Genomic DNA, 15,720 nt, shown 5'->3' with positions numbered 1-15,720 from the left:
TTGGAAGGCCACAAAAGGGATATTTGTCACGGTCAAGAGAGCAAATAGGGACACTGATTCAAGAGAGCAGCGTTTCTGACAAATACAAAGCTCCTTTAGGTAAGTTGTGACATGCGCTGTGACGGCAGAGGGCACCTGATTTGTTTGTGAGTCCACATTCATAAAACCACACTGGACAGCACACTATAAAAGGCATTATTATGTTACAATACTATTGTGGAGTTGTGGCTCATCTATGTCTATTTTTAACACAAATTATATCCATGTAATATATTGTTTATAGCTGGAGCCAGTTGGAATTAACACTACGCTGCGTCCACTATTGTCTGGTCTTTAGAGGACTGCTCAATAACCACAGATAGGGTTACTTCATTTAGGCATTGAGCTTGCATGAAAACAAGACGACCACAGAGTCGGTTCTCTCCCAGTTCTCATTAAGAAAAGCCTCTGAGCCACAGAAACATCAAAGTATCCTTGGTGCCTTCACCCAGCTGTAGCAGTGAAATGGGCTGGAGAGGGTGGGATAAAGAGACACAGGAGGACTGAAACATGCCTTCACTGCAGCCTGCCAAACTGACATTGAACATAAAAGAGATAACAGCCTACATTACCTCAGAAAATGACTAAATCATGAAGAAAAGCCTGTGGTGACACCCTTGAGGGGTTTTGCTTTATTGCAAAATTCTGCTCTTTATTGTACTCAAGAAATCAGGTAGTCTTAAAATGTAGACTTTATTTTATCCTATACCCATTCATGTTTGGAGGGAAAATCCTCAATCCAAGGATTGTACCACCACATTTCTTAATGTGGAGGATCAAACCTGTTAAGCACCATAATTTTTGACATTGGGGGCTTTCAATCATTTTTGCAGTGTGACCTCATTTGTACATGATGGCACAGCCTTAACTATTAAATCCAACAAATCAATGTCTGACAAGGTTGAAAGTGCTTTTATGTGTTTGAGCTTGCTTTAATCAATCGCGTTATAAACGTACTGCTTTTTAAACACTATTTTGGAACACACAATTCAAATCAAATCAATGCAAACTATAACTAACTGTGCTGTGTCTAGAGTTGTAGCTCTTGAGAGGCAGATACCAGACTGTAGTTCATCAGGAGAAGTGCTTGTGTGCTGGCGGCTGAAAAACAGGGGACATTTCACTATCTCCCAGGTGATGTGTGGACTACATCAGTTTTGGGTGTATCCGTCTGGTTAATAGTGTGTGTCATTGGGCTCACTCCAGCCACCAGCTTGACTTATGGCCATTGATCTGTGTGGTGGAGTGGAGAGAGCTGCCAGCACTCGGCCTCGATCTTTATTAACATAGCATGACAAATGATCAATCTATCAGTGCCCCGCACAGTCATGTGTGCCAAAAAGATTACACAATGGGCAAAATCAATCCACATGAAAGAATCAGATGTTGTCCTAGTGATATTTACATCTAAATGTACATACAGTAATTGAATGTGTTTGAAACATATTTGTAATGCAGAGACATAGTTGTACATTGCAAGGAAAATTCTATTTTTTCTATTTTTTTATCTTTATTTCATTTTTAACTTTAGTATATTTTAGCTTCTCCATACACTGCTACATTATGAGATGCAGGGAACAATAAAGCAAAAGGTGGTAGTGTTGAGTGTATGTAGTACCTGTTATGTACAGGGCCTCTGAAGTTTGGGTCAAACTTGCGTGGCTCACCTATAAGACAAGCAGAGGATTGTCAAATAGAATAAGAATAAAATTAACTGACAGAGAGCATATAAAGAAGATAAACGACATAACAGAAAACTTCGACTAGATTAGATTATCCCTTATTGTCTCCCTTGGGAGAAATTTGTCTTGAAGTATTTGCTATGTTGCTATGCTACAGTTGACACAGCAGCACACATGTACAATCAAACAACAGTTAACATGCAGTATCACACCCAGATTTATAAATACCAGAACATACACACCAAGATAAAGAACACTGCCCACAAATTTGTACGGACTAATATCTGGTTCACCGACAAAATACAGCAAGATAAAAGATTGTTTTGATGATGCTTCTACTTTCTTGGAAAGTGTAATGAGAGCATAAGGAAACACTGATGAGACACAGAGAATAACATATTTAAACGGTTATGAGCAATATTTCACAACACTGACACCATACACTCCGGTAATAATGTGTCACAAGTTAACCTGGTGTGCTATTCAACTGGCTTGCACAAACTAGGCCATTTCACAGTGCAGGTCTCCTATAGTAGCACGGCTGGGATGAAGAGGGATGATCATACTAAGCTAAAGCAGCAAAAGCAAAAACAATTTAGCTAACACAGAAATATAATTAATCATTTGAACATCTCTTAAACAAACAGCTTATCTGGGTCACAGTGAGGATTTCCCATTTGACCCAGCAGAGCACATACTGAACCATGGCTGCAAGCACCATCAGTCATTAACTGAGGGGCTAACTCTGACTGCCTGCGCTTGTAGGTATGAGGGAATGAGGGACCACATGCATTTGCATACATCACTGGCTGCTTCACTGGTGCCCAAGTAGGCTCTACCCCAGTTGAAACAAAGTATGACGTGTTCTTGTGGACCTATTAATCATCACACATGGAGCATAACATCTCTAAGCAGCTGGGGCAGACTTAGGGGCAGCATGAGTGGGCCTATCTCCCATCTGCCCATTCCCTAGACCGATCCTGTCGAGAGACGTACAAGCCAGCCTTGCTTCTTAAAGTGTGAGGAATTAGTAAACTGTACTACGTACATGCAAATCTGGTGGGTCTGTCCTGAATGTACTATAAAACTAAATATGAACGTCCTGAATTTAACCAGCAAGTATTTTTTGTGCCTGATTTAGCTTATGCCTCTATCCCACAGAGCTCCACAATCATCCAAAAACTATTAAAAAGCCAAACTTTTGCACTAGGAGATCTAATGAGTCATTACAATGAACATGGGCAGTGTAGTTTATTCTGGAACAACTGCATTTTTGATCTCTGGAGAGAAGCTGATCTGAAGACATCAGTGACAAATGCAGTTCTGTGTTTAGCATCTATAAGATGGTGAATACGATTTTTTCAGCATAACAAACCCCCGAAATGAGTCTTTATTATCAGAAAAGGGCCATATGATTCAATTACTTTACCCTATATGTGTGTGTGGAGAGCCAACAAAAAGTCAGGTGCACATGCTCTCAACTGGCTAGACTGGAAAAGGAAAAGTTATTATTATAATTATCAATACTGCCGCTAAATGTCTAAGTCAAAAGTTAAATAATTAGTTAACACACTTTTGCAAGGATGGAATGAAATTAAACGCCCCTAATTGTCTCACACGCAAAACCAGCAGTGTCAACACAAGTCACATCATGTAGTTGACAATCTGTTTTCATGGCTAAAGTGAACATGATGGTTTATTTGACAAAAAGTCAAAATGGCCAAACACAGTGCAAAAATGGAGATGCATAAATCAGTGCAATACTAACATTGAGGACCGAGCATATTGTCGCACATATTGTAAATATTCACTGTGTCACCCAGCCTGTAGTGTGGGCCATTACAATCGGGATAACACTGTGAATAGCAATTGTGTGTAGAGGTAGAGCAATGGCAGATCACTGTATGTGGAAAAAACAGGTTGAAATTGGTCAACCATATAGTCTAACAAAAAATTTTATCAGCAATGGAGTAAAATCGATAAACCCTGTAATAAAAAACATATATGCAAAAAAAAAACCCCTCCCCTCTCTAGCTAGTTACAAACTGATTCAGCACAGTAAAGCCCGGTAGCTGGTCCTCACAAACGGCTAGCTTTACATCTCTTAATGAGTAACTGAGTTACAACAATTGACAATTATCTGGCCACGTTGGAATTTCATCACGCTGTAGCAAATAAGGTTTCCAAAGTCAATGTTTCTGCATAAAGATATGAAATCAAAAAGTCAGGATGTTGCACACGTGTGAAAGCTTATATATTCATGCTGCCTTTCCCCACTGGGATTCCTCTGCAACAGCAGTGACAGAGGGATAGAGATGGCAAATCTCTAGGTCAACATATATATATAACATCAGAAAATATGACGATGCAACAGTATTCGCTCACCAACAATCCAGGTGTCCATTAACAGCACAGTCAGCAGTAAAAAAATGCACCGGACCAGAAATGTACTTGAATCTAAGTGAGTTGGCATTGTCACATTTATTTTTGTTCATTCTTACAATGTATATTGGAGAGTGGCAGAGGGAGAACTGCATGTGTCAAACGTTATGGTTTAGTTTAAAACATGAGCTGGTCCCGTGACTACAGGAGGTTATGGACAACTACTGAACCATGAGGACAATCCTGTGCAGTGAAGGTGGGATTTTAACCATTTCAGTTCTTTGGCGTCAAAGCAGTGTGAGCTGCAAATATGGATAAAGATATTTGAGAGGCTCCATGTCCCTTTTTCTTTTGTCCTTGCTGTTAAAACCCCCATTTTACTACCATCTGTTTGGCTGTCACTGAAAGTCTCTCACTTGAGTGGTGTTTCAGGTCTAAAAATGGGAGATGTTCTGGGTTAAGTGTGTGAATTCCTCAGCCAAGGACACAATGTCACCAGACCAGGTGCTCACTGCAGAATTTGCAGAGCACTTGCATTAAATATTAGAGGATGCTACTCTGTATTTCAAGTAAGTGATTTATACAGAGCTCATACACATATGCACACATTATGTATCATACACAAAATGCTGTATCGTGATCCAGACTGAAATATTCATGACTAATAAGGTGATTTACTTAACAATTTCATACAGTTTGGGAGTATGAACCATGCTGCTAAATGACCAACTATCACAGTACTCCTGAAGTGAGTCAAATGCCAAGAACTAGGGTTGAGCATCTCGACTTAAAGCTCCATACCAGTTTTTAATTTGGGCCTTTGAAGGTAACAGCTGTGCACAATGTACTGAGAGAGTGAACTATCCCTGTCAAGCACCTCAAGTTGCCTCCAGCTGCTTTCATATCTCAGTGGCTGTTGCTACATCCACTTGACCAGCAGGCTGCATCACATTAACTCACTTCAGAGCTAATTAGAGGTAGAGCTACTGGGGGTGAGCAAGATACATCACTAGCTTCTAGACGGGATCCAATGCAAGCTGCATTTCTATGGATTTAAAAACAACCTTTCATTGATCTTCCTCGGTTGTGCAAATATTCAAAACGCATGCAGGTCTCCACAGTGCAAGAGCAATTGTGATAAACACAGGTTAGTCCATATGGTGAGTGCGGGCTGAATCACACTGAGATCAAGGAGAGCCAGTCATGAGAGGACAGATTGTGGTGCAGTGAGTGTCAGGGAGCAGTTTTTTTTTTTTTTTCCAGAAACGTCAGTGGTTGCTTGATCATCCTACAGTTTGGAGCTGCTGAGCCAGCCAGTAAGTCCACCAAGAGGACCAGCAGGCAGCAAGCTCCCCCGCCAGCTGATGAAAAATGAGGGCAGTCACTATGTTGATCAAAACCCAGAATACAAAACTGTCAAGACACTATGACAGAGGGAACGTGTGAATGTGCAAGTGTACACTGCAACAGCAAAAACATTTTATAATATAACGAACAGACATCTAAAATATTCTCCAGGATTACAATCCCCAACATCCAGGTGACAGAGCATGTGCTTATTCGGATAGGATTAATTTAGCTTTAGCTGCTGTTCCTACTCACTACATCAGCTTGACTACGTCCACCAGGCTGTTGTACTTTCCTCTGTCCCACAAAACAGATTTCAATGAAGGGTTAAAGAGAGTGGTGAAAATCATCAGTGATGCCTGGACACCAGCAGACTCTGCATTAGATGACGGCTGTTTAGACTGCACTGCAGTCTGCCAGTGCAGGAGATGAGGCTGGTGGACTGGATGTGTGCTGCTGCTGTAGTCAGGCTGAATGAGGGTCTGTAGTCAACAACATTTGGAAAAAGCCTGGCAGGCATGCTACACTGGGACAGCTAGAGTCACTGTTAGCTCCACTAACTGCTTGTCTCCTCTATTGACATAGTGTTGGGTAATGCCACTGTGTCCTGCTGTGACTGAAAGATTTATGCCTAACGCAACACTCATGGTGGTAATCAAAGGCTCTAAGGCAATGAGGCTGGACGGGGTGAGGAATTACACATCAGGATCAGACAAAGGCTTTGGCAGTAATCTTCGCTCCTCAATCCCATTTCCATTTGTAGCTAGTCTGCCATAGCAACAAGATTTATGGATCAATTTACAGTGCTGAGGACCAAATATCACATTATGTCTGTGGCACACATAAAAAACTGTGTTCAAATTCCCTTCACCAATAGAGGTTTAATAAAATCTCTGAAAAGATTGAAAGGCACTCTTACAATGCCTCAATTTGAAGTCTGTACCTCCTGTCAGATGGATTCTGAAAAATGTTCTGAGATTGACTGCTGAGAATCAACTTCATAGGGCCTGCTGGAAGAGAGCCAGACGTAACAACTCGGCCTGGGGTGATAAAGCTTTGGGGCAAAGTCACAGAAGCAGTTCATCGACTTCTATTTCACAATTTGGGAGGAGACTAAATTGCACACTTATCTCCTGTGGCTCACTTTATCACAAGGTTAGACCGCTAAAGGATTATGTGCGCATTTACAGACACACACAAACACACACGCACGCACACATATAAATATATATATTTGTGATGGATCAATTAATCGGGCAGTTAATCGATTAATCAGGCCAATACCTGGCACTTTGAGATAATCAGCATGGTGTGATGCCTGTGCTCACAAAGCCGATTAAACATAAAATGCCTGCAGACACATCAGAGACAATGGACATTTTTTAAATTCTTAAATATTTTTCTGTGTCTTGAGTGAATCATACATTTGTGTTAAATAAATGTTCACTGGAACAAAAAACAAAGAGCTGCTGCTCTTTGTTTTTTGGTGCTATTGTGTGCACTAACATTTTTTTAAAAATTACTTATGTAAATTTTAATTGCCTCTAAGAAACAAAGAATGCTGTTGTGAGGTGCACTAAAAGGTAATGTTTCATTCTTTAGGTTAATATTATTATTATTATTTATTTTATTTTTTTTACATTTTTTTGACTTACGCATCAACATTTATTTAGTTGATACATTTTTTTATTTTAAGTTGGTGAACCACTGACAATACAAATCTACTTGAGCAAATAGCGTTAAATAAATGTTGAGTTAACTTCAGCAATTGTGTCTCATTTGTTATTATTTTCAAATCAGACACAAAAAAAACAACATGATATCTGCAATATGCATCAGCCATTGGCTGCTCTGTGCTTTGATTGAAAACCCATATTGGTGGACCATTAATATAAACAGTACATCTAAACCTATACCTATATCTATATTTCTATAGATATTCTATACATATCTATATATTGACATCTATTCTAACCTATTTGGAAAATATGACAACTTATGAAGGGGTGCAGCTGAAGAAAGAGAAACTGAGAAGAAAAAGGAGAACTGGTACAAGGAGTTAAAAAAACAACAACAAAATGGGAAGTTCATACACTGAGAATAAAACTAATAGACTTAACTTTGAAACCTACACCACCGATGCTTTCAATGAGAGTCTGCAGAAGTTTTACTGCTGTCCAGTCCACCAAGACAAGGGTGGGCAGAACAGCGTTGCCAGGAGTGTGAGGGCCGGCATTAATTATCATTTAACTGGATTCAATGTCACGGCGGACACCAGAATTAAGACCAGCAATGCCGTGTTTAAAGCCACACTTAAACGTTACAGGAAAGCGGTAAAAGTACCAGATACCAGATACTGGCTGGATAGCTAGTCCTGTTGTTAAACATACTGTCAAATTATATTTACTGTTTGTCAACCGTATGTAGTCTTACCGACTTTCAATCTTTCTAGCATAAGGTTATCTTTCTGGTTCACAGCTGAACAGACTGGAAATATCTCCTGTTGGCAAGTTATAAGTTATATAAGATTTGTCTTGTTTACTGGAGTAGTGAACCATGTTTTGAACCTTAGGGGATGGCAATGATTGTTTAATTAAGGCATTAATCAAACCCTCAAAAACTTTACACTTGGATTGCAATGTGCAAATTGACAGTCCTAATTTTTTTCTTTGTCAGGTGACCGTGGTATAAGCGGGATAATGCCTTTCGAGGTGTGCAGTATCAGGAATTAATGGGCGGCGTGGAGGCCAGCGCATCGGACGGTTGCCTCTGCAAAGTCCAATATATGTAAGGGCCATTATCCCTTACATACAACAGCTTATAGCACATATAGGAAAATGGAAAAATTTAGAAAAAGTCAAATAATTTAAGTCCATAAAACATGCATCAGTCAAATATAAAATGGGTGGGAAAATTAATCCTACAGTCCAGTTCTGTCATCACTCCCTCCAGAGTAAAACTTTCGGTTAAACTTTCTTTACTTTCTCTATCCAGTTTCCACAGCCCAACTTCCCTGAGTTTCTCAGCTTGTCTCCGTAAACACATCCAGTACACAGGCTCCACTGTCCAACACAGGCCTCTTTCATACCGTGGTCAGGCAAACAGCTCGAACACCGCAGGTGCTCTACATGGGTTGGGTCAGAGTGGGCATTTGAAAAGGACTTTTTTTTTTTGTTGTTGTTGTTGTTGTTGTTCTCACTCTGCTGATTCATAAACATTTCCAAGACCTGGAGAGAGTGACGTGTTGTGAGATTTCATTTCTGTAAGAGCTATGTTGGGCTTGGATCCAGCTACAAATAAACAAAAAAGAGAAAACGGAAATGTAAAAAATTCAGCATAATGGCGGTGCTCAGCAGAGCAGGCACAGTCTGTAAGTCTGAATGCTATGCTGTATGTTCATTCATATTTGATGAAAGCACTGGCTTCTGCCGATCCATAGAGGAAAGTAACATCAGTAACATGGCTTTGGGACTTTGTGTTTTCCTCTAGTTTGTATTTTAAAAATTAGCAGTGCTCAGGTTTCTCCTGCAACATTAGTCTGCAACAGAGCTGCTTGGGTCGATCACTGCCATAAACATAAAGGGGCCAGTGACGCTGTGATAGGATAAGAGACTGGGAGGAGGTCATGGGGTTGACTGTAGGGCAAGGTTTCACAGTTGAATTGGAAAAACATACACACACAAATTGAGACGAATTGAGAGGGACATGGGGGTGGGGGGACAGAAAATTACTGGCAAGGTTTCACTTGAGTCAGGCAACACTCTCACATCCCACTAACCCTCACACACACACGCACAGACACACACACACATGAAAAACATACACACATTCGCAATTGCGAACAGCATCATGATCACACAAGTCTCCCACACTCCCCAGAAAAGAAAAGAAAAAGATTTGGAGTCCATCTCTGAAATAATCAAAGCAGTTAAAAAGCTCCAGATGGCTCCCCTTTTCATAATATTAAAATGTGTAGAGATAATACACGCAAACACTCTCCATGTAGCACCATATCTCTCTTTTCCTCTGCCTTTCTTCTATTGCCCTTCAGTATCCAAAAAAATCTTTCCTGCCTTGCGCTTATTTTCCCTCTCTGGAGAACAGTACAACCTTTAAAGTGCTTGTCTCCTTACTGAGACAAGACAACAACATCCAGATCTCTGGTTTAGGTTTTTTTCAGCAGAATCCCTTGGGATCCTCTCAACTATTAGCAGATGGTTGAGGACTGAGTACTTGGCATATCTAGGCATATCTGGTTTGGTAGCCCACTGGGTTAACTCCTATCAGTGCATGAACAGTGCATATGTACAGTGTTCCCTGTACATATTTTCAGAAGGAAGCAAAGACACATTGCTAGCTGACATCCCCTCAAATGCCGAAAATAGTGGGATCCGGGTTGGGATTCGACCCCCAGGAGGGGAGTTAGCATCTGAGAGTGTCAGACGCTGACAGCTAGCCTGCTGCTCGGAGCAGAGAAGTAGCAGTGTTGCGGCTGGGGCTTTGTGACCTTGGTTACTTCTGTGGGAGCCTCCAGGCATGTCAGTGTTCCTGTGAAACGAGACTTGCTACTGCTACTGTACAGTGACAGGCTCAACCAGCTTTGGCCTGGTTTTGTAAAGACTTAAACATAAGAGGACAGGCCACATCTTGATATCCAAATATGCAATATTGGTACTAAGGCAAAGAAACACTCTTACGTGCACGCCTTCACTTCATAACTTCCTTAGGTCTCATATTCAGTATGCAGACTTGAAACTTCCACAACTAATTCCACTATTTCCTTAGCAGCTTCCTCGTGGTCAAGTATTGTTAAAAAATAGTAATATTACACTAATACAGTAAAACAGTGTTGGCATCCTGAAAAAAGCAAGGCAGAATAAGGCAAAACTATGGCTGTGTTTGAAATCTCATACCAATGTACTGGTATGTACTGTGTGTGTCACGGACTACGACATCACAGATTTTGAATCTTGATTCTTTGGTGACAAGAAGTCGCAAGAAATATTAATGTACTCATGTGATTTAATGACTCTGTGGCCTAGTTGTACCATCAGATTTCTCAAACCAAGTGATATTCTCCTTTAGGTAAGAGAATAATTAGTTTCCACACCCTAAGGCCAACGTGTTGCTTTGGTCAATATTAATATCACTTTGCTGAAAGGCAGAGATTAAGAGGATTCCCTGTTGGAGAAACCATACAGTCGTCTGCCCACATCAAACTCGGATCAGTGTCAACTTCACTAAAACCCTGACATATCTTAGCAAACCTGCAAGATGCAATGCAAGGGCCTCACCTGTGCATAAATAAAAGCATGTTTACAACACCAGAACACCGTGTTTCTTTTGTTCTTAGGATAATGATTCATTTGTTTCGATAAAGCTAGCTGCATCGTTTAGCACATTAGACCTATCAAAAGTCACTTCAAGTCTGACTGTGCACCTGAGACTCAAAACCTACGTGTCTAGCATTAACGAAGCCAAACTCTCACTCATTTTCCAGCGCATCTTTGGGTTGTTTTTCATAAATCACTGTCAATGTCACTTAGCCTTCTAGTCACAAACCAACACTGACTATATTTGTACTGCAAATTGGAAATTTAAAGTCCCCTTGCTGTTGCCTAGACAGCCTCTTCACAACTAAATGTCCCATTTTCACAGACTTGAACAAATAACCATCCAGTGCTTGCCACTGTACAGAAGTGAGTCTCTGAAATTATTTACTGACTCACCCTATCATTAGTGTGAATAATATACTTCAAACTTTCAGGCACTGACACAGCTATCTCTTGAGAAAAGACACATAAAATTAGTAGCAAAAGAACACAACCTTGTTACAAATAATGAGCAGAAATGCCATAAAGACTAATAAAATGTGTACGAGCACTATGGAGTGAGTATCAGTCTTCATTTGAGATGAGTATTTGTAGAGGACAGTGACACTTAAAAAGCCCATAACAGCACTTAGTCTTGGGCGCGAAATGGGCCATTTGAGCCACAACCCTTCTCTGACTGCAATTTCACAGGAAGAGACTGTGAATGTTTGCTTCTAAACCAAAGGCTCTCAGCTTTCTGTCAAGACTCTGCATTGACTCAGTATGAAAATGCAGCGTTTAGGGAAGCTGCCCATGCGAGAAATTTGTTAATTAACAGTGTGCCCGACTCAACACTTTCTGTGGTGAATGGAACTCATATCTAAATTGTTACTTACAAACCTGTCACAGAATGATTATGAGCTATTTTTCTACTTTTCTGACTGACTGAACATTTCAGCAGTACAGTATAAGCCCCCTGAACACTTGCTACATAGCTAGAAACGTTATATAATATACTAGCCACAAGAGTACACTTGAATCTGGGATGTAGAGCAAGTGGAGAACTGCAGAATGTGAATGATGGGACAGCAGGCAGTTCGACCAGTGGCTAAAACAAGGCTCACTTATGCTTCCTCAAGTGTTTTTGCTGCTTTATATGAGGGCATGTGCAATTTATGTTCGTGGAAAGAGTGAAAACTCTCCCACTTGCTGATTTGGAAACAATGTACTGGACAGAATCATCCACTTTATCTTTTGGAATGAGAGAAATAAACCCATATAGAAAGCCAGAAAAGCTGGGTAAGTTACCAGCAACAGAAAATGTGATTTTCTTTACAATGAACTCCACATTTAGTCGCATTCAAACAAATGCAGAGTGTGAAACATTAGTTGCGGGGGAAGAATATGCTGATATAAAATTTGTCTTGTCATTCTCTGCTCAGTTGTGAGTCCAAAATACTCTCAATAGCTCTTTGCCAAGCTAGCTGATGAAACGAACGCACCAAGGAGCCAATAATATGAAACAGCTGACCTAAACACAGGGAGACACCATAACTCCATCCCATGCTACACGAGCTAGGTCGTTGGATGCTGTTAGGGCAAAATTATGTTCCTTAATTAAACTGTCTCACGATGTTCCTTGCAATTCTCTGGAGAGAAGCACTTGAGTTAATGCAATACAAGACCATGTAAGTGTATGTATATATTAGCCTCAGTAATGTGCACATTCGCTGTATCTAATGAATGTATATAATAATAACGATACGCAGGCTCTTCTTTGTGTTTTATTCCAAACCCGCACTGAGATGTTTACTTACAACACTTAGCACACAACCTCTAGCGTACGGTTTATGTTCCACCGTAAAGTACCAGCTTGAACTTTTGAAAAGGAAGTGAAAGGGTTTGAAGGCTCCGATGGTGAGCTGCATGCCTGTGGAGACAAGCAAGAATCAGCTACAGCTGTCAGGCTGCAGTCGTGATTGGCAGAGTGCTGCAGTCATGAGGTCTGTGGGGCACATGGGGTCAGCATGTAGGGAAATAACAGGAAGACACAGCGGCTTTTCCCATCAAGAGCCGGCAGGAGCAGACTTGAAAATGCCCGTGCCACTCTAAAACCGTACAGCAACTGTATGTAAGGATCAAGCCTCCCTGATCTTGGTTGGAATCACTTACGTCCTGAACAGACAGGGATGATATGATGCTTTTGTAACCGATCACGACATATAAGACTTTGCTGCCACTGACAATCGCCACATGAGAATGTTAAACTTTGGTTACAAGGTTCTGCAAAACAGCCATAAAATAACAACATTTAAAATCTGAAATTAAATTTATTTTCTGTTTTTGTTTATGTTTTTGTTAATCAGATGTTTCACTGAAAGCAACCATTACTTGCCCTAACAGTGTGATGGATCAAATCAGCCTGGGTTTTAATGGCGGGTTAGTTTGCCATGATAGTCTTGTAGAGCAGTAGGCTGAGAGTAGCTGTGGACTGACACAAGAATACCATGAAAGAAGCAATAAATACTCATTTTTCAATGATTAAATGTAAGATTACTACACATAGGACAAATATATTTTAGCTGGATTACTATTAACACTGGCATCAAACCTAGAAAAGCGACCAGCGTGGTAAAAATCAGCAGTGCGAATGACTCTTTGTTTCGGAGGAAGGACACTGTGTGGCATCTGGTGATGATAAAGGATTACATTGCTGTGATAAACAACATGATTACTACTGCAGGCTAATGGACAGAAAATCTGCTCACGGATTAGACATATCCTTACGCCGGGAGCAGTGAAAACGCCACTTGGAGACAATAAATCCTTTGTTATCAAAACTGCTCCTCACTAACTGCACTACCTGGACTGCAGTTGTTACTGTGTTGTAATTATCCTCCATGTGGGCGAGAAGAGGAGGAAAGTGGAGATAAGACTTATTGTGGTTCACGGTCTCCTAACGTGAGCACTTTTGATTATACACATATAAACAACACAAGGCAAACAATTAGCAGTCAACTGAGGCGAATTTTTCAGCCAGTGTAGGGTGAACAAAAGGTACCATGATACTCATGTAAACACTCGTTTACAGAAAAATCTGTGGCAGCTACTGCGTATTAGATGTCAGCCTTTAAATAGCCAACTGACAATGGACGTTCAGCTAATTAAGGTTCCTGCAACTACTTTGATAGTCAATTAATCGTTGAAATCGTTCAGGCAAATGCGGATATTTATACATGTATATGATATTCTCTAGCTAAAGACAGTTTTTCAATTATGAGGATTAACGTTAGCTTTCTGCTTTTCTTTGTCTTGCACTGCATGTATTCGGGTTTTGGACTGGAACAAAACAAAGCAATGTGATGCCATAATTTCAGGCTTTGGGAAATAGTGACGGGCATTTTTTCCCTCCCAATATTCAGACCAAAGGATTGATCTGTTAATTAATCGATTATGGTCGTCAACTGCAGCTCTAACGGAGGTAACGTTAGTGCCAATGTTAAATTCTGTTGTCATAGCGTTACACAGTAGTTAAGCTAGCAAATGAGGGAAAATATCTCTGCGTGTAACGTTACAACAAAGACGAAGTGACGCCAAGTGAAGCAGGAAAGTGATAGGACTTATTGTCGAGAACAGGCTCCTGTTGTGACGACTTTTACACCAGGTAAACAATATTTTTTTGTCATATCATTGGACATAACCGGGTCACGCCGTGAATATGTATAATTCAAGAGGTAGACTGAAGAAACACACGATGAGAGACGTTAGGCTAACGTTACATATACCTACGTAAAAAAAACGTTTAAAACGTTATCCTACCGTTACTGCGTATTTCATGTCAACCGTTAAATTGCCTCTAAATAGTTAGCAACTGACAATGTAAGCTAGCTATCGTCCCCGTAAATCACTGCAAGGAGTCAAAAATGATTCGCGCTAAAGAAGATACCGATATATCCCGCTGTCATAACGTTACACAGTACAGAGGAAAAATATCTTGGCGTTTACAACAAAGACGAACCGACTCACCATAGTACGAGGAGGGTATGTCCGTCTTTCTAGCCATGGCACTTAGGACAGATGCAGCACCGTCGTCTTGGCTTTGGAGACCGCATATGAGAGTCGAGGTGAACCGCAATTATTTTAGTGCCGTTCGAAGGTCCCGTCGAGAAACAAACACGGGAACCTGGAGAGGTCTTGGGCTCTTGGAGGATGCTTCGGCCACGCAGCTGAGCGTCAGTCGTGTTTACAGCGCGACGTCATTAATTATTCCAAAACGGCCTTAAAGGGGACGCCGTGCACCGCGGAGCTGCAGCGGCTGCTGCCCTGTGTCCTGTCCCCCTTTGTTAGGATGCGAGTCAAAGCACAAACCCACGTCGTTTTTGTGCAGTTTGTCAGCAGACATGAGCATGTGTAGGATTTATATCAGCGATGCTACGGAACAGAGCGATTAGTGCACTGTCTGTGGCTGACAGTGGCGAGTGGGGATGTCCAGTTTTGGGGTTGATTAATAATACAGCCAATGTTGCAGGTATTATTTTTAGGAGGCAGCTCTGGCCACACTGTGGCGTCCGGTGGAGAAACACCGACCTCAGCTGGGTTTTCTGTGACATTGCAAATGTTTTTTTTCTCTCTGTAACCCCCTCCTCAACTTGAGCAAAGGCATTAATACCTCTTTTTCTCTTTTTATGCTGCCTGAGGGTTTCATATCTGTATCTTATGCCTATCTAGGCTTATGCCTATCTGCCATAGGCATAAGCCTCAAGTGCAAGTGAAGTCATTATGTATTAATATTAAAGCCACAGGAAATCTGTTAGTTTGAAGCTGTGTGGAGCTATGCTGGAATCACAAAAGGTCACCAAAGCTCAAAAACTGATACTAATCATAAAGTTGCAACTTCTCTCACCCAGAAGGGTGCAGTCAAGGATGTAATTTCAACAGCACATCACATTTTATGAACT

At 40.9% G+C, this 15,720-nt stretch overlaps 1 protein-coding gene across 1 annotated transcript in view; it reads right to left on the bottom strand.

The window, feature by feature from the left end:
- The window catches only part of slc44a5b (solute carrier family 44 member 5b), a 34,519-nt gene extending 19,604 nt beyond the window's left edge, over window positions 1-14,915 (bottom strand). The window contains exons 1-2 of the mRNA XM_041934639.1: window positions 14,789-14,915; window positions 1,658-1,706 (exon numbers count right to left, since the gene is read on the bottom strand). Coding sequence (XP_041790573.1) covers window positions 1,658-1,706; window positions 14,789-14,825 — 86 coding nt within the window. The 5' untranslated portion in view covers window positions 14,826-14,915. The remainder of the gene's footprint in view (window positions 1-1,657; window positions 1,707-14,788) is intronic.
- Window positions 14,916-15,720: the final 805 nt, after the last annotated feature.

Source organism: Chelmon rostratus, chromosome 4 (assembly GCF_017976325.1).
Source record: "Chelmon rostratus isolate fCheRos1 chromosome 4, fCheRos1.pri, whole genome shotgun sequence".
Classification (NCBI taxonomy): Eukaryota; Metazoa; Chordata; class Actinopteri; order Chaetodontiformes; family Chaetodontidae; genus Chelmon; species Chelmon rostratus.
This window is presented reverse-complemented; position numbering and strand designations above follow the sequence as displayed.